The sequence below is a fragment of the Convolutriloba macropyga genome, chromosome 15, assembly GCF_964194025.1.
Source record: "Convolutriloba macropyga chromosome 15, txConMacr16.3, whole genome shotgun sequence".
NCBI lineage: Eukaryota > Metazoa > Xenacoelomorpha > Acoela > Convolutidae > Convolutriloba > Convolutriloba macropyga.
In genome coordinates, this window is record NC_134482.1 from 7,987,588 (window position 1) to 8,013,244 (window position 25,657).

At 35.4% G+C, this 25,657-nt stretch overlaps 1 protein-coding gene across 1 annotated transcript in view; it reads left to right on the top strand.

Moving 5' to 3' along the window:
* Nucleotides 1–23,329, top strand: part of LOC142354579 (phospholipid-transporting ATPase ABCA1-like) — a 90,934-nt gene extending 67,605 nt beyond the window's left edge. The window contains exons 15-24 of the mRNA XM_075406907.1: nucleotides 4,691–5,076; nucleotides 8,551–8,624; nucleotides 9,216–9,228; nucleotides 10,581–10,701; nucleotides 11,203–12,793; nucleotides 15,668–15,889; nucleotides 16,933–17,140; nucleotides 17,755–18,083; nucleotides 20,490–20,829; nucleotides 22,991–23,329. Coding sequence (XP_075263022.1) covers nucleotides 4,691–5,076; nucleotides 8,551–8,624; nucleotides 9,216–9,228; nucleotides 10,581–10,701; nucleotides 11,203–12,793; nucleotides 15,668–15,889; nucleotides 16,933–17,140; nucleotides 17,755–18,083; nucleotides 20,490–20,829; nucleotides 22,991–23,086 — 3,380 coding nt within the window. The 3' untranslated portion in view covers nucleotides 23,087–23,329. The remainder of the gene's footprint in view (nucleotides 1–4,690; nucleotides 5,077–8,550; nucleotides 8,625–9,215; nucleotides 9,229–10,580; nucleotides 10,702–11,202; nucleotides 12,794–15,667; nucleotides 15,890–16,932; nucleotides 17,141–17,754; nucleotides 18,084–20,489; nucleotides 20,830–22,990) is intronic.
* Nucleotides 23,330–25,657: the final 2,328 nt, after the last annotated feature.

The window sequence follows — 25,657 nt, forward strand, 5'->3', positions numbered from 1 at the left end:
TGTCTAATTTTTTGTTAACATACTTTTTGCGAGCCTGATACTTTTTAAAACAAGTATCCCTATTCCTTTTCTCTCTCTCTCTCTCTCTCTCTCTCACACACACACACACACACACACACACATACACACACACACACACCCACCACACAAACATATATACAAACCACACAAACATACAAACACACACACACACAGACAGACACTTACGCAGACACTCACACACACACACACACACACACACACATATATATATATATATATATATATATATATATATATACATATATATATATATATATATATATACCCACCGAGACAAGGACGCACATACTCATACACATAAACACGCAGACACACACACACACACGCACACACACACACACACACTAACGTTGTCACCATTAACAACTCCACCGTCATAGTAAATGTTGTTTTTTAATTGCAAACGTTTTGAGTATAGTCATGCTTCAGTATAGGTTTCAAACATGTATATCTTTTTTAAAAAAAAAACAAGTAATGATACGAAGTTAACAAATTTTTTACCGTTAAAAAACTTTTTCAGAACCTCATCTTCCAATTTCTAATTTTTCGCGATGTTCGAATTTGTTGAGGCAATAATTTTTTTAAAATCTTGCATATATTTTATTTAATGGGATTTAGCAACAATTTAGTCTTTGGAAGAAAGTAATAGCAAGAAGATTCCGGCAAACCTTAATTGATTTTTTTAAGAATATTAATATTTTTGCCCTTTTGGCCTCTGCTGTTCAAAATTTTTTCCGAAACTTATCTTTCAAATTCTAATTTTTCGCGATTTTTGATCTTGATTTTTGATCTTGTAAAAATCGTGAATATGTTTCATTGAATGGGACTTAGCAACATATTAGAGTCTGTTTCCTCTGTGTTTTTTGTGTCAAGTAAGGTTTTTGTTGGCCTACAATTGGCCTATTTTGTAGATTTGGGCAAAAAAAAAACTAAGACCTTACTATTTTGAAAATTTAGCGAAAATTAAGTCAAGGTTGCAAAGTTTTTACCTAAAGAACTCAAATACTGTGAAGCAACAAAAACTTTAATGTCGCAAATATAGCTGCCGTTTTTGCTCCCTAAAATTCACAATTCTTATTCCCTCTGGGAAAAGATACGTAGGGTAACACTTTGAAGACGTTGAAATGATAGAAAGTACTGGCTCAAAAATTATCACAACTGAAAAAAATCAACATTGGGCCCCCAACCAAACCCATTACTGAGGAATTATTATTACAGTTTAAAATTGTTCCAAGGGTTCATTTTTGATTTTAGCATTGATCAGCCACACAAATTTTGTTAGATATGTTTTTTTATGATTTGTCAAACGTTTTGACCAGTTTTTGCTAAATTAGTCTAAAAAAGACAATTGGGCTTTAAGACAAAAATTTATTAGCTATAATTTGTCATTTTTAATTGATTAAAGCTAATTTAAAGCTAATTAATTGATTTAAAAAATCAAATTAGCTTCGTTAACTACAAAACTGTAAATTGACTACATCACAGCATTTTTCATATCCTAAATTTCAGAGAATTTGAATTTTTAGGGCACTGCCTTCAAGATCTGTTCAAATATTTTCAGACTTTTCGTTATTAGAAAATTAATAAACTAATGCAAAAATAGAAATGTACTAAATTACAGTCTTATTTCCAGACGAAAAAGTGTGGAAACACAAAAATTCAGAAAATTTATTAAAACAGAACTTGTTTTTCGAAATGAAGTGAGAAGAAATGAACTGAGACAAAACTGAGTTTTTTAGATTAATTTGTGGTTTTTTGTTACCTTCTTGTCGTTGACAGCTGTTATTGGTCGCTTCATGATGCATAACAAAGATTTCAATTCATATCTAACAGATTCAATAAACTATAATAGGAATTTTTGTTTTGATGAAGAATAAAAGTAACATTCATCATTGCCATTTTGTGTGATTTTTGGCCGCTCTTAAATATTGCCTCTCCGGCTAGGGATAATTGTTGGTTTTATTATGGGGATCCTTTTCACCTACCACCTACTGTCACAAAAGATTGACTTTTCACTTGAAGATTATTATAATTTTACACTGATTCCAGTTTGACGCTATTGCATTGTATCCTTTGTTACCATTTCAATAAACAAGTAAAATTATTAAGTTCAGATCGTTTTAGTCTGTTTGTTGCCCGATTCCACATCAACTAGTTCGAATTTATATAAGGATCAGGGCAGGAAGCCAGTGGTAAGGTTGTGTATCAATTGCTGTGTCAGATTTTTCCGCGGCACGCAAAGATTTACACGAGGCGTCTTTTAATAGTTTAAATTGATTAATTGGACGCTCCAAATCTCAACATGGACTTAACCTGCTTCTGGTCGGGTTCTCATTGAACTTCATTGAACTTTCATTGAACTTTCCGCGCGGGAAAATTTCCAGAAATAGGCATAAGAAATAATGTTGACGATCCTATTCTTCTTCGAATTCATCAGTTTTTTGGCAAATGTTGGCTATCCCTCTGTGGTCGGCAATATAGAATTATAGTGTTTTGGATGGAGGTCTATCCTATTCAGCATTGCACAAGTCTACTAAGAATAACTCTTTGAAAGAACATAATACAGGGAGGTTTAATAACTTCACAAAATTGTTGCTCTTAAATGGAATTAAAAGTTACAACAAGGCCTTTGTTCAACCCTTATTTGAGTAGGTGCGTAACTTTCAATAGGTGCTATAAATTTTCAATTAATTGAATGAGGAAACTTATAAGAAGTATTGGTCTTCTTGCTTCTCTACTCAATAGTTCTTCTCTAATCTTAAAAGGTATCTTGCTAAAAAGAAGAAGTTGCTAACCAAATAGAGGTTCTATACAAGGTTTCCAATTCAATTATTTAAACACTGGAACAACCAACACAGTTAAAAGAAGAAAGAAGGAAGCTGGCGTAAAGAGTCCGTCAGTGTTCACTCCAATCAAATGAATGTTAACCTACTTGAAACGCTAAGCCATTGGCCATAAGGTTCACACATCCATCCTACATAAGCTAGCGTTTCCTGCCAATCTTTTACGAGTAGGCAAACCTACCCTCATAGTAGATTCTCTATTCTTCTGCTTGATGGAACGCGGACGGTTAATACTCTGAGAAACCAATAGTCTCGGTGATAATCACAGTAGCCTCCTCCAAGTTCTTTTCCTTAACTTAACTTACGTTTTGTTTGATTGTTATACTTTACAGTAACCCAACCAGGTAAATACAAAAAAAAGAAGCCACACTTTTTTCATTATGGTGTCCTAGAAAGATGTGAAACGAAGTTATTAAGTCCAATTAGATGGTATACTGTCTTCTTATAAAAACAACAACGTTTTATTAGGAATCGCTTTTAGTTATATAACACCAAGGTTTATTTTTGTTGAGCAACTAAGGTTTGGTCTATTGTTACTAAAAGTAAGTTTCCTTCTCTTATAAGTTACAACAAAAGTCTAGAAAGAGAGAAAATTAGAAAAGTTGATGAGTTTTTTTAAGGATAATTATAGTTTTACAAATACACTAAATTCGAATATATATTACAATTTTTATGACAGCAGCAGAGATCTGTTAACTCTCTTGTCGAATCAAGGATATTCCCAAACTTTAACAACAGTATATTTACTTTCACAATAATTTGGTCACCCAACACTCAATGCAGCAACTGTTCTCCCAAATTGGTCTCTCTTCCCACAAATTGGCTTAAAGGACGTTTTTTTCTTTGGATTTTGACAAAATCTTTCCACATTGACAACAAACGAAGGGTTTTAATCAGTTTTCGGCGAAAAAAAACTACAAAGACCGACAAATTTGCGTGTTTGAATTGAAAAAAAAGAAGATAAAAAAGTTTTCATAGTTTTTTTGTGCTCCCTTTTATAGGTAGACTTTAAACTGGAAAATGTCGCTCTTTCTCTGAGACAAAATTTTCTTTTCAGGGCTCAATTAATGTTAGATATTGTTTACAAAAAACGTGAAACAATGAGACTTCTTGCGTTTATTGACTTCTTGCGTTTTGGTTTCATTTCTTATGATTTTTGTAGTTCAATGATAAAGCGTCCCCAATCATAGAACCAATTTTTTTCGAGAAGATATAAAAGAATCTAAACTTTTTTTTCGGTTGTTATCTAATGATAATAAGACTTTGAATACTCTTTTTTGAGAAAATATTGGTGAATTTTTGAACTTTGCCATTATTTTTTCTTATTTCTCTCAACTTCGGGCGCAGTCTCGGTAAAAACAGGCGGAAACAGACATCCTGTGATGTATTATTTAATGTCGGTAACGATTTTATATTCAACTAAAGGTTTCTTTATTTTGGAACTACGCGTTTTCGATTTTTCTTTAATTTTTTAATCATAATTGCATATTTTGTTCATTTTGTTTCCTTGTCAATATATCACATTATTGACAACTCCAATTAAAGAAAGGCATTGTAACGAAATTGCACAACTTTGGAAAAAGGTGTATCTTGATATGTTGACTTTAACCTGGAAAATGTCGCTCTTTCTCTGAGAGCAGTTTCTTATAATATGCAGGAACATGGTTTCAAGAATCTGTTCACAGGTTTAGGCCTCGACTTAGGAAAAGACCATATGCTTGACCAATGAGTAAAAAAAGACCCCCTACTCCCTACTAGAATTTTAAAGTCTTTTCAAGTCAGGCCTAAACCTGGGTTATCTATAGGTGAATTGAACGTGGATAACAAAGAGACCAAGGAGGGAGATGACAAAAGTGTCGATGTCGGGGCGGGAGGCAACGTTTTGTTTCGAAAAGCAACTCGAACTGGGGCCGTCAAATTTGCCCAAAGAAACACCCCCAAACTGTCCGGGAACAAATTACGCAACCAGCAGTTTAAAGCACTTCTGATCAAACGGTGGCACCACAGCCGGAAAGACCAGTGTGCGTTTTTCTCCCAGATTATATTACCTGCAATTTTTGTGATGATCGCAATGTTGTTCGCGATGTTGATGCCGTCAATAGAAGATCAGCCCTCGATTGAGTTGCAAGTCTATATGTATGGGGATGGTCTCTACATGATCATATCGGATTCAAGGCAACTGTTTCCTGCTGTGAGCAAATATTTTCCTGGGGATATAAAAAAAGTTTTATGAAATTGATTATATGACGATGCGTTACACCAGCTTGCCAAAGATAAATCTAGCCATGGTTCTGAAGCTACTTTTACATCCTCCCCGGACCTTGCAACCGCTTAACGTTAACCCTCCCCCCCCCCCCCCACTAACCTTATTGTTCCGACCCCTCTCTGAGGAGGGAGGAACTATATACTCAAATGGGTTTTTTTTGTTCAGTCAATTTTGGCCGATCGATATAATAATCATAGAGTTGTGCGTGGTATCATTAAAAAGCCCGTCCAGCGTAGAATATGAAATTAAAAAGCTTTTTCAGTTTTTGCTCTTTACAGGCAGTTACCGAGGTCTAAAGTTTTGTGAATATTAGACGTAACTCAGCTGTTTTCTTTCACATTTTTGACCAAAATATCGTCAATTTTGACAAAGTTTTTGTCAATATTGCTAAAATACTTTATAACTGTTAATTGTAGTGTAATTGATTCTATCTCTATAGATAGAGGAGGGCTGCTGAATTGTTGATCCGAGTTTTTTGGCTAGAAGTTATGATAAATTTTTCAAAATTCAGACTTTTTTGTCGAAAAAATGGCTTTTTAGCCCACATGCTCTAAATTTGCTGGAAGTACACAATTTTAAACTGCGGCCATATTCTTCCAAACCTAAAAAAAGGTAGTTGTAATCTCGCTGGCATTAAGAGTCTTCTGGAATTATAGTTTTGCCAATTTTTTGCAAATTTAAAGTCGATAATTATACAAAATGCATTTTTATTTTTGACAAACTGAAAAATTTTGTATAGAATTGATCTATTTTGCAATTGTTTCAACAATTGAGTGTTTTTTTAGACGTTCAGCAATATCTGGGCTGATCTTGATCTCACCATGATAAAAATTGTTTAGATTTTATTGCGGCACGACCTTTTTTTCAAAAAGTTTCAGCTATGTAAATGTTTTTAATGTAAATTACGGACAATGGTTTCAGAATTAAGCTCACTGTTTTTATGGCTCTGACCAATTGTTTTCGTAAAAATTTTATGAACTTCTTGCGTTTTGTTTCCATTTCTTATGATTTTTGCAGTTCAATGACTTAGCGTTCCCAATCATAGATCCAACTATTTCCGAGAAGATATAAAAGAACCTAAACAATTTTTTCAATTGTTATCTAATAATAATAAGACTTTGAATACATTTTTTTGAGGAAATATTGGTGAATTTTTGAACTTTGCCACTATTTTTTCTTATTTCTCTCAACTTCGGTCGCAGTCTCAGTAAAAACAGGCAGAAACAGACTTCCTGTGATGTATTAATTAGTGTCGGTAACGATTTTATATTCAACTAATGGTTTCTTTATTTTGGAACTACGAGTTTTCGATTTTTCTGTAAGTTTTTAATCTTAATTCCCTTTTTTTTCATTTTGTTTTTTTGTCAATGTATCACATTATTGACAACTCCAATTAAAGAAAAGCATTGTATCGGAATTGCACAACTTTGGAAAATGGTGTATCTTGATATGTTGATTGTTTTTGTTGAATTGCTTTTTGGGCCTAAACACAGTTATCTCGCAAATGTTTTTGGCTTCTTGATTTTGCTTAAGTTTGTCTTTCTTTTCGATGTTGTACGCCATATACCCGATAACAGTAGATATTAATTGTTTTCCCAAGATGTAAACTCAATCGAGTTAGATGTTTCAGTTCATAGCTGTTTGTTTGAACGAATTTCAAAATAAATTAAAAAAAATTGTTTGATCTGTCTCTTTTTTACTTTTATTTTCGACACCATGTAACTAAATCTCACTCATTGAGAATCATCATTTTTAATTGTTGATTTAAACATTTTTCCGCGCTTGGCTGTGCATTGTGACTGATTGCTTTGACCATATAGTTCAATAATAAAAACTTCAAGATTTTTGTTTTGTTCATTTTCTGAGTTTCTTTTAGCTGGCATGTTTAAGAAGTCCCTTTATAAGGAAGACTCGTTGATATTAGGATAAAGGGAAAATAATGATATGCCGTTCTTGTAGGTAACATCTTATCATTATAGCTCCTTAAACAGTGTCATGTTGTAAAATTGTTTGAAGTTTTGGCTTCTTTTTGTTTTTTTTTGTGGGCTCGTGCCTTAGTCTGATTATTAGCCGTTCCAATGGGCTTCTTGAGGTGTAGATTTTTAGACCAGCGCTTTTTGTTGTAATCCTAATTCTGTTTTGACTTGTTAAAATATCTGGTTTCTAAAACAATTTTGGGTTTTTGAGCTTTGTATTTTTTAAATAGTTTTTCGATCGATTTATATTTGTAGTTCAGTCACTGTAAACACAGGTCAGAACCCGTTTCCAGTGAGCTATAGTTTATAACGTTTTTAGCTGCAAACATTTGTTTCTTGGCTTTGATACTATTTTTACTACGAGATTTCATAAAATGTTAAATATTTACCTTTTTGTATATTTCAAAGGAATTTTGGTTTTTTTCAAAATTATAACAATAACCGTTGATCCCATTGGCTTTGAAATTTTGCGCAATCAAACGTTGCATAATGACATGTCTCAATTCCTTCCTATGTAGATATAAATGAACATCTTAGTGGTTTCAGTTGATATCTAACGACAATAATAACTGTGAAATTAATTAATTTCAAAATGGAAAATTATTTTTGAGCTTCGCACCTATTTGCTCTTTTTTGTCTACCTGTTACCAGTCGCATTGGATACAGGTCCCATATTTTTTCTAATGAAGTGCCGGTTTAATTGATTTGGTTTTGATCTGATGCGATTTTAATTTTGCAGTTATTTTTCTAATTACAAGTTTGGTTATATTTTATTATAGGCTTTTTATCGTAAATAAAGTTTGTTGTTTGATTTTTATTATTGTGCTTTCTAATAGTCTTATTATCAACAACTTTCATCGGCCCTCTAGATTTAGTCATTATAGATTTGGTTATATTTTATTGATTTTATTAGACTTTTGGTCGTAAATAATGTTTGTTGTTTGATTTTTATTATTGTCCTTTCTAGTAGTCCTATCATCAACAACTTTCATCGGCCCTCTAGATTTGGTCAATAAAGATTTGGTTATATTTTATAGATTTTATTAGAATTTTGGTCGTAAATAATGTTTGTTGTTTGATTTTTATTATTGTCCTTTCTAGTAGTCCTATTATCAACAACTTTCATCGGCCCTCTAGCGTGGCATTATCGTATTCATTGGTTGTTTATTGAACGATGTGTGTGTTTTTCAAAGTTTTCTATCTCTTCATCATTTGGTAGCCAATTAAGTCAAGAATGTGGATGAGCGGGGTCGGAACATTATGTGCGTACGCACATTGCCGAGCCTCCTTGTTTGATCAAAAATGAAACGAAAATAGTTTTTTCAATAAACGAAGGAATTTAAAGTCCACTGCATCCACACCGCTATTGGTTTGTTTTTTGCTATCGATTTTCGGAACCTCAGGAGGAAATGGTTGATTAAAGTTACGGCGACCCAATGATGGCCCAACTAGTCAAAGGCGTGATCGACCCACCCCACCATTCTACAAGATGCTGCAGTAAATGGAAAATATCCGGACACGAATGCAAAAAGAGCCCACAGCCACAGTTTAACACTCCAAAAACACCCGCATTCTTGCAGAAGTACGATCTTCATTCATTCTGGCCTTCGCCAGACTGCGACTGTGAAACTGGATTTCCAGTTTGCTCAGCAATGGCCGGGGGTCCAGTGCCCCCTAGGAAGATTTTGGACACTACGGAGAAACTTCAGGAATCAAGTCTACTTTCCCTTATTAATCTGAAACCAGAGATCAATTTCGCAAATTCCGACAAAATAACTTTTTGTTAGACAAAGTTATATTTGACCAGATTTATTCAAAACTTTTTAGCATTTTGTTGACACCAAGATCGGAAAATATTAGTTTTGCAACTTTTTGTGACAATGCTAATTGTGTCTACAGCTGCGATATTTTCTTTTGTAAAAAAACAGCCCATTCGAAACTTTAAGACACAAATTCGGAATCTGAATCGACAGCTTGACCGGTTAGGTATGTAAACTTCACAGTGACAGAAACTCACAGGATTTTAAATCGAAATTTCTTCCGGGTTAATTCCTCAATTCTACAAAGAGTAATCCTCTGATTTTTTAGGCCTAATTGGCAGGTTTTTTCAAATTCAATTATTATACAAAAATCCACTCTTTTCAACTCTGAAGTCATCGAAAACGCTACTTTAAATTGAAAAATCTCGTACTATTTGATTCGGATCATGTGATTAGCTACGCTAAATACATTTAAAGATCTCAATATAAGAAAACTCATTCCTTCAACTCCAAGACTAAAAAAAACATTTAGCTTTGGTTTGGCTCCGTATTGCAAAATTGTTGAAGGCGAAAATTTACATTTTCCGTGAAAGAAACTTTATCACTGCCAAAAACACGTAAACATTGACCATAAAATTTTAGACAATAAAAATTTTGTCGACTGGAAAGCAGCGAAAACCTTAGGGTCTAAGTTTTATCAAATATAATTGAGCTAAAAATTTAGAGTAGCGCGTTAATTGAAGAGTAGAGAGTTAATTGAATGTTTTTCAACTGAATCGGGGCTGATTTGGTGTGACATCGGGAAGTAGAAAAAAATTCAATTAAATAGCAGAAAACGTGGTTATGCAATTACGCAGCCTCAGTGCAAAGAACTGCTTAAATTGCTCTGAGTTTAAAATACGCAGTGTTCTCCTGGGTCACCCATCATACAACTTTCTTTGATTTGGTATTAGATCTTATATGGTTTCTTTGATTTCTTGGTAGTCAGAAAAGGATCATAAAAAATTTCAAATAATTCATTCACCGGAATAAAAAATAAGCAGTGAGTGCCTGAAATAGCAAATGAAACCCTATATCGCACTTCAAAAAGTAAAAAAGAAAAAATTTAATTGTAATTATACTAGGTAACATACTATTTGTATTAATTCTTAGTTGTTATACAAAGAATAGGTAGAAATGGATTTTTTATTGGACATCTTAGGCGTCATTCGGATACCTCACGGCTTCAATTAGGTTTCTTACACGGATCAATAATGATTTCTCTAATTTCTTACAAGTATAATATTTGGTTTCTTTGATTTCATATTAGGTGAATTTATGTAATTTCTTCGATGCAATGCTCGCACTTTAATCAACCTCGCGACTTAATTGAGGTTTTGTACGTTTCGTACAAGGATAGATCTCATATAACCTCATTGACTTCATATTAGGACCATATATGACCTCTTCGGTTTCATACTAATATTATAAACTTTTTTAGCATGCATTCTTACGTTTCATGAGGAGATCACGTATCAATTCTTTGAATTCATGCTAGGGGTCATTAATGAAAATTTGAATTTCGTTCGAGAATCATAGATGAATTTTTTGGTTTTATAGTTGGATCGTACTAAGAAATATTTACTGTTGGGAAATAATTCACAATTTTTAAGAACTTTTTCAAAAAATTGGGAAACGAGAATCTTTATCACAGCAAATGACCGATCGCAACATATCAGATTACACCCTGAAAACACGACTGGACTACAAAATGAAACGACTGTATGGCTACGAGTTCCAGGGTTTAAGAGACGACTTCAAGTACGACACAAAGGGCATGTACAAAACTTCCAAGAGTTTTGAAGATTTCTTAAAGAACAACACATTTATAAACAAAACGTACAGTTCGGGGTTTAGCTGTTATCGGATGGTTAAAGGGAGCTGTTTTCTTTATCAACTAGTTCATAAATTATATTGCTAAGACCATCATCGTCACCAACAAATAAAAAGATAAATTAATACCTTAATAAAATCACACCAAAAATCGTTTGTGAAGCAAACAGTCTAAAAAACGAAAGATCAAATTGATCTTTACTGAAGATTCTGGCTACCATATTTTTCTTCGTTTCTTTTTTTTGGAGCAATTTCTTTGATTTCATACAAAGATCGTACACTTTTTAGCATAAATTCTTACGTTTCTTGACAAATTTCTTGGACAAATACGAAAAAATTGAAATCATTTTCATGTCTATAGGTCTAAGATCACGCAAAATAGGATGGATTGTTAAAAATTGTAGAAAATGGATTTCTGGCGAAGGAAACCGTTCCATTTTTAGATTTGAACTCGGTTTTAAACGACACTCTGGCGGAGAAAAATGTCCTTATTTGGTGGAACAATAAAGGATTTCACGTTCTGCCTTCAGTCATGAATGCCCTGAACAATTTACTGCTTCGCTACAACATTCCCGACAAAAACATCCGAAAAAATTATGGAATAGTTGCGTATTCCCATCCATGGAAACGAACTTCGGAACAAAAATTGGAAAATTTCCTACAAGATATGATCAAAGATGTTATAGTGGCGTTGTTTATTATATTCGCTTTAGGGTTTATACCCGCTAGCTTTGTTTTGTTTCTAATCGAGGAACGAATTTCGAAATCAAAGCATTTGCAATATGTTAGTGGAGTTAACCCCAATATTTATTGGTTTAGCACATTTACCTGGGATTATTGTAACTTTCTAATTTCTCTTATTTTAATTATTTTAATATTTTTAGCATTTCAGCAGGATGCCTATGTTGGTGGGGATAATTTTCCCTGTTTGTTGATGTTGTTGATTTTGTATGGCTGGGCAATTACCCCGCTGATGTACCCGTTAAGTTACCTGTTTAGTAACCCTAGCACTGCTTATGTTTTGTTAATACTTATGAATGGTTTTGTGGGAATCATAACCACAGTAGTCACTTATATGATGGAAATGTTTGAAAATATGGTGAGAGCTAACCAAATTTTGAAAGGCGTTTTCCTAATTTTTCCTCAATATTGCCTGGGAAGAGGTATGTTCAACATGATTGTCGAGTATAGAGTAGCCGAAAATTTGAAAGAAATTGCTGATTATGAAAGAAAAAGTCCATTTGAACTTGAAATTACTGGAATTCACTTATTATGTTTGGCTATACAAGGATTTTTATTTTTCACGATTATAGTTGGTGTAGAGCACCATTACGTCATAAGGCGAGCTTTAGTTCTGAAAAAGCGGAGAAAGCTTGAAAAAAAGTTCCGCGAAAGAGAAGGTTCGAAAGCAGAATTTGCTAATTTTAAAGACGAAAATGCTTACGAAATTAGATCTATAGAAACCGATGTAAAGTCTGAACAGCAAAAAGTCCTGTCGGGTCATTACAACCGAGAACCTGTCGTCGTTCGTCAGTTACGAAAAGAATATAAATCGGGGAAAGGGAAGTTTCTTGCTGTGAAAAATCTAACTTTTCACGTTCCTAAAAAGTCCTGTTTCGGGTTATTGGGAATCAATGGAGCGGGAAAAACAACAACTTTCACAATGCTGACTGGAGACGTTTTACCTACGGGGGGTCAGGCAATAGTTGGGGGGTACGATGTTGTCACGCACGTGAACCAATCAAGGAAAAAACTGGGATTTTGTCCTCAATTTGACGCATTGATGAGCTTTTTGTCGGTTAAAGAGCATTTAATGCTTTACGCGAGGTTGCGTGGCATTGAGAAAATTCACGTTAACTTTGTGTGTGACAGCGTGATTGAAAAAATGGGATTGGTAAAGTACAGTGAAAGGCAAGCGGGTACTTTGAGTGGGGGTAACAAGAGGAAGTTGTCCACTGCAATTGCCCTGGTCGGTGACCCGCAAATTATTTTTTTGGACGAGCCAACAGCTGGAATGGATCCGAAAGCCAGACGGTAATTTTGCTATTTACATTGGAAACGCTGATGATCTGGTTCTCTTGCTCTAGTTTTTTCTCAACCTGATTATTATCCGAAAAAATCCATCCGCCATCCCATAATGATTACTTCAATCTAGGAAAAAGTTTTCAGACACTTTCAACTTTGCAGACACTCGGCAAATTGGCTGCCCCTACCTAAAGGTCAACGATTATCAGCATTGATTCAAAACATCATTATAAGAAACATTTCAATTTTGAGTGCATATTCAGAAAGATTTCAGAGCCAACTCTGGAGCGATACTGTAATTCTCTGTATCACAGCAATGTTGAGATTCAGCTTCCTTTTAAACCAGAAAGAAACGCGGATTGTATTTCTGAATTAACTCTGAATCAGGCAGTATCAAAAGACCACCAAAAATGTGAAGAAAATAGATAAAAAGAAAAAGGAAAAGAAATAAACAAATGTTATTTTGACGGCTTTTAATAATTTCTGGAGAATTTTGTCAACTGCGAACACCAAAAACAACAAATTATTCGCCTTTTTGATGATAATTCTGTAAAAAATTTTTTTAAAATATGTAAGTGTTCATAGGCTAGTCCTGGCTGTTTTGGTTTAATGGCATAAAAAAATGGCTGAATTGAAAAGTGTGCCAAAGATAAAGTCCAATCCTATTCTTTAGTCTTCAACTGGGTTAAAGAGGCTCATGCAACTGCTAAGGCATGTTTCCGGCGGTTCTTGTAAAATGGTAATTGTGCAAGAAACTTACAAGTTGGACAACTACTTTGCAAGACTCTTTAAATCGACGGTTATTTCACAAGAAATTGTAAGGTCTTGCAGAATGATGGTATTTCTCTTACTATATTCTTTCTAGATTTTTGCAAGATAATCGTCATATAATGACTGAAGAGTATGCCGTGGTTGTTTGGAGAATTTATGACGTGAAAATTATTTTCATTTACATAAAGAGCTCAGCGACAACGACACTTCCTATAGACGGCTCATATGCAACCAAGACTTAAAATTGACTCCTCCTTGTTGTCATTGTTTTTGGTAAGTTTCTCGTTTTTGAAGGCAAACTTGAGCTATTTTATATTTGTTTGCTTTTGTTGTGTCTAATTAATTGTTTGGTGTCTAGTCTATTTTTTTTGTTTTGGTGAACTATAAAAGTATAGATTTTGTACAATGCAATATATATCACACTACTCCTATGGTTCTTTTTCCGCCACTACTAAATCCAGGTTTAGGAGGCGAGCAAAATTGCAGTTAGAGTGCTGAAAACTTCCAAAATCTTTCTTAAAACTGACTATAGGTAACTTGACTTGTGACAAAGCTTCAACTACTTTTACAAATTTGTTTAATTTCTACGGTTATTGCTTGAACTTGTAATTTTAAAGGATTTAAAGTACATTATTCCAAAAACTATGGTAAAGCCTTGCTAGGAACTCGATATTAGGTTTGAGTTTTGCCTAATTCAGACGCGAATTACAATGAAACAAACCAAGTCTGTGCAGAGTGTGATTTAAACTCGACACCGTCCTGAATTTTTTTTTCTCATTCAGTACTCAATTCGCCTTGCAGTTCTGTTTGTGCATTCTTCAAGATTAAATTGTTTTTATTTAATGTCTACGGATTTGATATTAGTTCAGGATCTAATATTTTGCTCTGGTAAGTTCCAAAATAAACCTACCCACTCTGAGGTCCCACAACAAAAGGATCATAAATTATTATTTCAGACCGGATTGAACGCACAAGGGGGTGTCGTGCGATCAAAATTACAGTGTGAAAACACGAATGAACGCACGGAAGTTTAGACATAGGAAACTTTGAACGCACAAAAGTCTGGACTTACGTAGCTTTGAACGCACCAAAATCTGAGCATAATGACCACCTGGAACATAAAAACACTTCAAATTCAAAATGGCGACAACATTGGGGTTGATTCAGTCCTCTTATAAGACTGCTCACTCAAGTGAACGCTTTCCACGCAGAAATCCTCAACTCACTTGAGTTCAGAAGCTGCAAAACTTCAAACGCAGAAAAAATTGAGTTCAAATTTTCGTCTAATTTGGTCATCTTTACTCCTAGAATAATAGATCATTGCTGAAAAAGCAAATCACGATTTAATAACTGGATGAATTACACACTTTCCAACCAATATGTTCATCAGCATTTTTTATTATTATTTAGATATGTATCAACTACAAAGGCTCTACATCGCAATCCTCATCCTATATTTATATTTAGAATTAATACGTTATCAGAATGTCGTGTACAGCTTGTATGCATAACTATAGAGATAGGTCTGAACAAAAATCTGGACATACGCACTTGTGAACGCACAAAGAACGCACTCAACTTGTGAACGCACAAAAGTCTAGACATGCATGCTTTTTATCGCACAAATATTTTGAACGCACGAAAGTCTGGTAAACTCACCAAATTCTGGACATGAACGCACGATAGTCTGGATATACATGTTTTTCAACGCAGAATTCACGCACAAATTTCAATGAACGTACGAAAGTCTAGTTTAATGCACGAAAGTTTGGTGAACACACGAAAGTCTGGACATACTCACTTTTGAACACGCGAAGACCGCACGAAATGTTTTGAACGCACACAATCTTCGACATAGATGTTTTTTGTCTGCAAATGTCTGGACATAAGACTGCTTGGGACCGGCTGGACATACCTGTTTTTGATGGGGGACCTCAGCCTGGGTAGGTAAATTAATGGACAGTTTTTCTGGAAGCTTTTCTCCTAAAATAATACATTGAACCCTCGTAACAAATATTTTCATAATCTTACAGTACCTTACAACATGAAAGTTCTGCTTTCAAAATTTTAGATTTTGGAGAATAAAAATCTGAAACTTTGTTGTGAGTTTAGATTTCTCTGGCAGTGTATCCATGACGCAGTGGTCGAGGGGAGGTCAATAGTCCTCACCACCCACTCAATGGAAGAGTGTGAGGCACTGTGCACCAGACTGGCTATAATGGTGAACGGACAGTTCAAGTGTATGGGATCGACTCAGCATATAAAGAGCAAGTATGGCAGTGGATATGTTGTGTCTGTCAAGATGAAGGAGGGTCTGGGAGATACAGTGGAAAGGTCAGTGACCCTTCACATGATCTTTTGACCTTCAAAACAATATGTGCAGCAGACGGAAACATATTCCGTGACCCGTGTCGCCGCTTCCTTGGTTCCAGACAAGGATCATATATGATATCATACAAATCATAACGTATTTTCTAGTACGATCTTTGAATGGAACCAAGGAAATCATATATGATCCTTGCATGAAACCTAGGAAATCATATATGATTCTTGACTGAAATCCGGGAAACCATATATGATACTTGCATGAAATCGAGGAAATCAATAAAGATCCTTATGGGAAATCAAGGATTTAAATCACTAATAACCTCTCACATTACTTCAAAAAACGCGGAAAAGCAATTTATGTAGAAATATCAGAGCCAGAAAAAACATTTTAATAAAATTGACCAATCAGAGACTCAAACTTCACTAATATGAATAATAAATGGCTAACACACTCACTATTAGGTTTCAGTCTGCCGCAAAACCTAATTATCCTTACGTACTTCTCTTACGTTCTTCATCGCTTTTACCTTTCAAGTGAGTCGTTTTGTATTAAAAACATAGATCTAGATAAGTCTACTCGCTTGCAGAAATAAGTAACCCTCTCGAATGTACCTTTAAGGCTGTAAAAATAGCCCTCATCGGGTCAGCCTCAAATATGATACTGGAAAAATGTAGCGTCTCAACAAGGAATACTTATGTGTCGAGAAAACCTGCCTTTTAGTCGGGCAACTTTTAGTTTGTGGGATTAAAACATACGAAATAGACAGAAATAATTAAGACGAACTTTTTGCGTTTGTGACCCGCCTTAACAGGTGCAAATTATTTCTTAATTAGCCACCCCAGGCGCACATGCTGTATTTTAGCGTTATGATTTCCAATATAATATTGCCTGCTCTGTAACTGGAGGGTGCATAATATGCAGACTATGGAGGGTGGACAACCTAAAAGATCAATACAACTGCAATTCACTTAGTTGAGCTTGTTTGTTGCTTGCAAACTCTTGTTGTCATGTAGATATAAACTCTTCGAATGTCCTGATTCCCTTTTAGATTTTTCCTCGGCAAATATCCCGAAGCTGAAGTGAAAGAACGTCTGCCTGGGTTGGTTGTGTTCCAAGTTCCACAAGACCACGCAGTTGTGGCCGATCTGTTCCGGACTATGGAAAGAGGGAAAAAGATAAAAGTGAAATACGATGTCAACATATCTGCAGATGTACTTATTGACGATTACTCCATCAACCAGACCAGCTTAGATCAGGTCGGGATTAGAAATAACTTCGTTTCTATGCGTAATCACACTAGCGTTAGGTGTTCGAGTGTGAAGTGTGTAAACGGAATTTGTTATCAGCTGTCCTTTTCGGTCATTCCCATGTCGGATTTGTCGGTTTTCCGGCGCATCATGCCACTTGTCAATTTTCAACTCCCGAGTAAAATGAAACTTGATGGCCTTAATAAGAAACGTACAAAAATATGCTGAAAACGAAGATCTTGGCATATGGCAAGATAACATCGCGATGTGCAGAAACTTTTGCAATATCTTCGCATGGATATCAGGAAACAAGTGAATCTTGACAAGTGAACCAAGAAAGATTTAAGATGTATTCCGAAGATGATACCCAAGATTTTCCAGGAATTTGCGACTTATCAAGGTCTTACATAAGTTTTATAGTTTCTCTTACTCATTTTGGCGGTGAACCACGATGACTCCTCCAACCGGGAAATCACCTCGACTACTTTACGCGGAAGAAAATGATTCAACCAATCATCGGCAAACTAACGACCGGCTTTACTTCTCGGCTATCACGCACTTTATTATCTTTGAATCTCTTAAAAACGCAAATTAAGAAAGGATTAACAAACTCTATTTTTTAGGTTTTCATCAACTTCGCCGCGGAGCAATCTGATGACCCTCTACGAGAAGTCAAAAGCCAGGCTGCACTGACCCGTATTTACTCAACCCGGTTCTCCAAAAATGCATTCCAGCGAGCCACTTCCAAAAGCATTCTGATTCCGAAAGAAGGCGAAGAGGCTGAAAAAGATGAAAAGGATTCTTTAGATGAGGAAAAAGACGCAGCTGAAAATAAGGAAGAGCCCGACAAGTTTTCAGGTTATGAGGACCAGGAAAATTCAAACCAGGACGAAGAACGCAAAGGAGATGAGGGTGATCAGAAGGATCAGATGGAAAAACCACGAGCCACTAAGTAGGTAGACTAATAAAAAAAATCTCAATTTTTAAACTGGCACATAGAAAGATTTCAATGTGGAATTCGTCCCGGAAGATGTCAAAAGTGACCTAAGTCAAATTGGAACAAATTTTTGATTTTTGTGCTCTCTATTGTTGATTCAAAGTGCGCTCGATCTCATCTCTGATCAGAAAATCCCTGGCAAGAGTAACCTCTGATCACACACCAGACCATTTTCCAAATTTCCTTACGATCATAGCCCAGACTCAACCGTGACCACCGTCCAAAATTTCTTGTACTTGAAATTGACTCTGATCAGACAAACATTCGTGCGTTCCCGGGTCTTGGTTTCATCCGTAATTAACCTCAATTTAGTAAGGATTAGGGTGTAACGCCTATTCCACTCCTTTTTATAGGGGAAGGGAGTGTAAGAGTGTATTTCTTAAAATTACACTTTACACTCTTGTCTACACTCTTTTTACAATCCTTGCAAAGCGTATAATTTAGGGTGCTCCAATAAAAAGTACATACACTCTTTTTTGCTAACATTAAACTTAATATTTGTTTGCATTTTTTACACTCTTCCAACATGCCTTTTTTTCCCAATTACGCTTAATATCTTTTTTAACTTCTTCCAACCTTGTTTCTATAGACGAAATTACATAAGAAGAAATACCGACGCAATGATGTAGATTTTTCACTGTAAAAAACATATTCAATTTGAACAACTGAACAAAAAAATGATTTTTCTTTCTTAATTTCAAGGATATGATTCATCAATGGGTTAATGAAATTACGCTGACCGATCGATGAAAACCGATAAGACCTTATTCCGGGCTGCTTTTTCAGCTCTTGTCTTCAATTTTTTGTTCATTCCAGCCATTTTCCATAACAAACTCTGCTCATCGATCACATCATTTGGCTCTCCAGTCGATCTTCTCGTTTTTCATGCTTATTTGCGTGAGAAATGAGCGGAATATTTGAGACATTGAAAAGTGTTTTTTTTTCAATTGGACCAAGGGGTTGTTCAAATCTTTTGAAACTCATCCAAATGTTCCCCAATAAAATTACAAAACAGCAAAAAATTTTGATCTAGCTTGGCTGAAAAAAAATCGGTATTTCAAATAATATTTCCAAGATCTCGCTAATCTCTATTTTTGAAGCGAATCAAGAAGGATCATTAATTTGTTTACAACACTTAAAAACTCAAACTAAAAGTTCCATCTAAAAGTTGTGAAGCAGCAAAAGATTTTGATCTAGCCTGTATAGGAAAATATTTGTTTTTCGTGCGTTCGTTTCCGAGGTTTCTCATATTTTTTTTAAAAAACGAGATACTGATGGCGGTATTGATGCTATGTTAAGTTACATCTGATGTTTTGTTGCTTAGTTTTATTTGAAGATAGAGTTTGGGCCTGGTTTTTACCTAGTGCTCTGCTAAAATCTTCTATAGTTGTTTTTTTTGCAACTCCGCTGAAGCCGGTCCCTAGCCCAGTAAAAAAAAGGAGGAGGGAAGCACATATCCTGAACATACTGGAAAAACTTAAAATGTCGGTTTTTAATGTTGAATGAGATTTTTTGACACCTTTTTTACTATTTTATTAACTGTACCAACTATCTCACCACTTTTTATGAGAGAAAAGAGTGGAAAGAATGTAGGAATAAAATACTTCTATTTTTATTCCGTCGTGTTTTTACGAGGAAAAAAGTGTGAAGAGTGTAATTAATTATACACACCCATTATTTCTCCGCTTTATGGAGATCGGAAGAGTGTAACGTTAAGAGTGTAACAAAAATTTGAATAGTGTGAAGAGTGTTGATTTTTTACACTCTTTTTAAGAGTGTAGAATATCAAAAGTGTAAATTAAAATTAATAATAAAACTTAAGTGTAATTATTATGAGTGTAAATTTTGTATGATCTTGGATTGATGATCACCAGAAATTTGTTGATCAAGCTTGTAAGCTTACTTAAACAACGGGCGGTTTATCAGGTCAATTTTTTTGTCCTTTGCTGCTACAGTTCTACTGAGCTATCGCTCCTACAGTTCTATCGCACCTTCTTTCTAAGTCGAAAATTGAAAAGCTTGTTGTGAAACAGTAAAATTAAGAAGTTGAAAATTGAATCTCGAGGGAAACAGTTGAGATTAAAATTTTCCGAAGTTTGTTTTCACTCTCGTTTTTGAATTTCGATCTGTGTAATTATGGGTAGCACAAACTATGATCAAATTAATATAGACACAGAAAACGCCTTCATTGGTTTTGCTACATTGGTTGTGGCTTGCGAACATGCTTGATCCAATTTTGTTGAACGCAATCTTCGGGTATAATTTTCGTTTTCTGTTTTGTAAAACATTTCATGATCAAAACCTGAAGAAAGCTGGTTCGACCACAGCAGAACTACAAATAACCTGTGAAAATTGTTTCAGATCAAACGTTGACTCCGGCGATCAAGAAGACGCAAAACCAGACGAGGAGCCAGAACTCTACGACAATCAAGGCGAAGTTGATGCCAATCGTCTCTCGGCTGCAGTTGCTCCTACCGCAGTCATGACCGGAAGCGAAAGGGACACTGTCGCCACTCCAAAGTCGTCTCGGGTGTCCTCGGTAGCATCTCACGAAAGACCCCCAAAAAAGAAAAGCCAGAGGTTCTATAGACCGTTTATGTCAGCGCCTACCGACTCGAAAGCGCGAGAGTCAATGAAGGGTCCGAAGAACGCGAACCAGAGTTTGGATTTGAAAAACCAAATTCGAGACTCGATTGCTAGGGTTAGATATTTCATGAAAACAATTTTATGTTGATTCATCAATGGTATCTTTCTGCATAACTGGACGTTACTTCATAACAAAAAGGACAAAATATTACAATCCTAACTTCAACAGTTCAATTCAATTGTGAGAAAGTAGAAGGAGCATTTATCGTGTGTACAGGGGATTTATCAGAGACTGCAAATCTTCGCAAACAGAGAGTTTGATAGCGTGATTTTTGCTTCTTTTAATTTAGGAAAGCCATCAGCTTGATATCTACTATAAGTAAAAGTTATCATTAAATAACATTCTTAATTGTCATTAAATAACACAGCTAAGGGATCTTGATAAGTTAATGGTAAAGCGCACCCGAGTTGACCTGATAATTGAAAGAGTTATAAAAACACAATTTCTTAATGTGTCTCCTATTTTCTTTAAAATCTTGAAAGAGGCTAACACAAAGAGCAAAAACATGTATTTCAAAAAAACTAGTTAAAAAATTGGAAAACATTGTCAGTGATACCGTAATTATCAAAAAGTGGTAGTCATAGCACTTCATACAAGAAAAAATTTTGCCAATCGGATTCTGATAGATCTCAATTCTGAGATGTTTCAGAGAATGTTTAATCGACGGTCAAGTCAAATCTGAGCCCAGGCATTTTTGCATTTCGTTATGGAAAAGTCGTATTCAGAAAGCAAGAAAAAAATTAAGTTCTTGTTAACAGCCAATTTTGTTGTAATGCTTAACTTGATATTCCAGAGGTAGCCCTATATGGTAGATGAAGAAACTCATTAACGCTTGTCTCCTGTTTCAGGATCTTGGAATGCATTTTGAAAAATAAATGCTAAACATTTAAAAAAATTTTTTGCAATTATAAAATTTGTGGCAATTTTATTTCTCCTGTGGGTTTTTCATGCAATTTTCTCTTGACCAATTTTTTTGTCTTACGCTGGTGATTTTTTCGTCCTATAAAACGGTATAAACGGTTAAAATCCGGAGGGTATTAAATACTCTCAGAACCTTCCGGCTCACTAGTTTCTATGTAATAAATAAGCGCTTCACCGAAGCAGTTTAAGTCATAGACTCGCGATGTAAATGGCAGTTCTTAGAGTTTGGCCCCTTCTTTTTTAACACCCACCCCACATTTTTAACCCCAACCCCCCCCCCCCCCCCCCCCCCCCCACATCATTCCACCTCCACTCGCGGTACCCACCCCCATTCCGCTTCTTTCCACTCAAAACCTGTCACACTCCCCCTGCCTGCGTTCATCAGCCCCCCTCCCCTCGCGCTCATACTCATTCCGACTTCCACTCAATTAAGCCAAACGCTCGCCGTTCGTGTGAGAGCAGTTCGCTCGACGTTAGTTTTTCGTTTAAGAAGACAAAAAGAACGCAATTTTTCTTAACGATGGAAATTTTCCAGGTACTTTGTCAAATCGTAAAATTTCCATTAGGATGCATCGACCTGATTCAACTTTGGTTTGTCAGTTCTTTTACTAGCATCTACTGAAACAGAGAGTAAGGATTGACCACCACCAATCACGTCAGAAGTTATTTTCTTGCGCAAAGAGACAGTACTCTTCGATGCAAAAATATCATACCCGACCAATGCAAAGATTTAGGGATCATTTCAACAATCGCCCTTTCTCTTTTGGCAAAAAGGGTCCTGTTCTTAGATATATTTCAACCGAGAGATTTTTCGTCAAGTCAGAGAATAGTGATAACCTTCCACCGATGTGCATAGTAAGTTAAAACGCCACAGAATAAATTAAGCAGCGCTAAGGCTTTTAGCCGAAAAAGAATATAGAAGGCGTAACTGACCTGCAATTTTTGAGTTACATGTCACAGTTTGTTTTCTGTTTTGTGTGTTACTTTGTATTTGTTTGAAAAAATATGCACGTTTCTATAAATTATCTATTTTTTTAACTGGGATATAGCACAGAAGAGTTGGGGATTCTCTTGTAGGAACCAAAAAGGTGGCAATTGTTGGAAAAGTCCTCTTCTTACGCTCCTTTATAAACGACGTTCCCCACTATAAATTTGTGGAATTTTTCTTCGATCAATGTCTAAACCCAGGAAACCCGAGGATTTGATCTGGCTAAATATAAAACACATATTCTGTCAGCTGTGATCTTTATGAAATATTAAGAACTAAAATATAAAGTTTTTAAAAATGTTTCAGGGTGACTCGATAGTGGATTCAGGGAACCCTGATGACTATGAGCCCAAGAAACGGAAGACTAAAGTGAGACGGCGGAGAACAGAGGCTGCCTCTTAATACAATATCAATTCAATCACAGAAATATTTGCTTGCACTGCTGTTAAAGAGGAAATATTAATTTCAGAGTAAAATATTACTGAGTTCCTCATAAGTGCAAAATAATTGGTATTTAAAGATTTAATTACAGTTTACATTGATCATATCTTTTATATGAAATAAACTTAAGCAACGACCCACAAAAAATGATAATAATTGAAATGCCAAAACAAAAAAATTTTAATGCTGGGCTATGGACTTTCGCGTTCTCGCTTTAGAGAGGCTTCACTTAAGTTCAAAGAAAAATATTTGATAAAATGAGAACTAGAATAACTGATCTTTCTAATGTATTTTGTATAGATAAACAGTTGGGATCAGATTAAAAGAGATCAAGATTGAAATTCGAATTCGGGAATGAAATGGGGCCAGATACTCCTGCTCTAGCAATGCTACTCAATATTTTTTAAACGAAAGCTGGAGATCTTTACAGCTTAGCAACTTTTGATACGGCCAAATATGACATATTCGAAAGCAAAACAATTTACTTACTACACCGGCAGTTATTTTTTTCGTTCCTATTTTTCCTTACGACAACTGTTATACTTCCACAAGTAAAGTTCAGTCAAAATACATTGAAGCAGTTCTACCACTAAGGAAAAGCATTGGATCAATTTTCCATCTAATACGTGATATTTATTGCAATGGTGCATGTGATGAGTCGAGGGGTTCGGGATATTGTCTAAGAGTGTGAACATGAAAAAGGAAAATAGGTGATAAGTTAGTTGCAGACATCATAGATCGAAAGTGTGCGTTGTTATCTGACAGTAATGCTTAACAGTAGGAACCCCCAAGCAGCTCAGAGAGGAATTTGTGACGATCATAGCTCTCATGACCGGAAAGTCTTGCAGAGAGAATCTTAGAAAGGGGATTTTGCTATAGATAGTTTTACAGACAAATGACTGATCTGAAGCGCAACGATGTTGTAGTCTTCTAGAGCTTGTGAAGAAAACAAGCTGCTATTGATGCAACACGATGTACAAGATGCAGAATTAGGGCCTTAATAAATCTGAACAATATATGAGGCTTGTTTGCTGGGCCAATGATTAATGAAAGTATCATTATACAAAAATTTTAAACAGGAAGTAAACTTGGAAGTTAAAGAAAGACTGAGAAAAACTTTCGATAAAAGCTAAACACAGCAACGCAAACGTTAGGTGGATCTGTGACACTAAAAAAAGAATCCGAGAATTGACACAAAATAGAAACAGATGTGTACTATTTGCGGATGGTTGTAAAAGTTTGCAATAGGAAACAAAACACCTTGTAGCAAGTGCACTGCGATAAGTAACCTATACAAAGTATCCATAAGGCGCAATTGTGGAATCAATTATTATAGGTCAATTTTGATTGATCCCATTTTGACTAGATCAAAACAAGCATAACTGGAGCCTTTACTCAGTGTAATGCACTGGGTATTTTTGTTCTCAGGTGATAGTGAAATCCGGAACGTGTTTCAGGTCTTGTTCAGTATTTCTCCAGTGAAATACACGTCTTGAATTGACAAATCAGTACTGATCACGTCTTACCTTCAGTCTTGAGACTTGGGAAGACATGTCAAGACTTGCTCAAGACCAATTCAAGTCTTTACCAAGACTTGTCAAATCTTGATTATTGCGCAGTTTATAAGCAAAGTAGTGTTTGAAGTAGAAATTTTATAATTGATGCTTTACAAAATTAGCAAAAGTTGGTAAAAACTTTACCAAGAAAATTTGACCGAACTATTTGTGGATTGAGCATAAATCAACCTAAAATCTCACATATATTCACTCATAAATTTTTTCATGGGGCCACGACTGGTATCTTTGGCTGCTTTCAGAATTTCTCTCATTCTTTATCAAGTAAACTTTGTGGAAGTGCTTGCATTTTCTTATGCTTCTTTTTGCACTGAGTTTTATAGGCAAGCCCTTTTAAATAACGGCATTTTTCTTTCATTCTGAAACAAAAGTAAACCATAAAAACTGTGCTCAATACTTGAGCCAAGATTTTCCAAGTTCTGGCCAAGGCCTGCACAAGACTTGCCTAGTCTTGGCCAAGACTAGATCAAGACTTGTCAAGATTTGCTCAAAGTTGTCAAGTCTTGGCCAAGACTAGATCAAGACTTGTCAAGATTTGCTCAAAGTTGTCAAGTCTTGGCCAAGACTAGATCAAGACTTGTCAAGATTTGACCAAGATTTGCTCAAAAGTTGTCAAGTCTTGGCCAAGACTTGCTCAAGACTTGTCAAGATTTGACCAAGATTTGCTCAAAAGTTGTCAAGTCTTGGCCAAAACTTGACTAAAGACTTTTCAATTCTTGGCCAGGATTTGCTCATGACTTGTCAAGACTTGGCCAAGACTTGCTCGAGAGTTGTCAAGTCTTGGCCAAAATTTGACTCAAGACTTGTCAAGTCTCGGCCAAGGCTTGCACAAGTTTCAAATCTTGGCCAAGACTTTCCCAAGGCTTTTCAAGACTTGGCCGTTCATCCGTTTAAAAAAAGGATTACCACACGCATTTCGACGGAATTCTCTCCGATGATGGGTTTAATTTTATGCTTC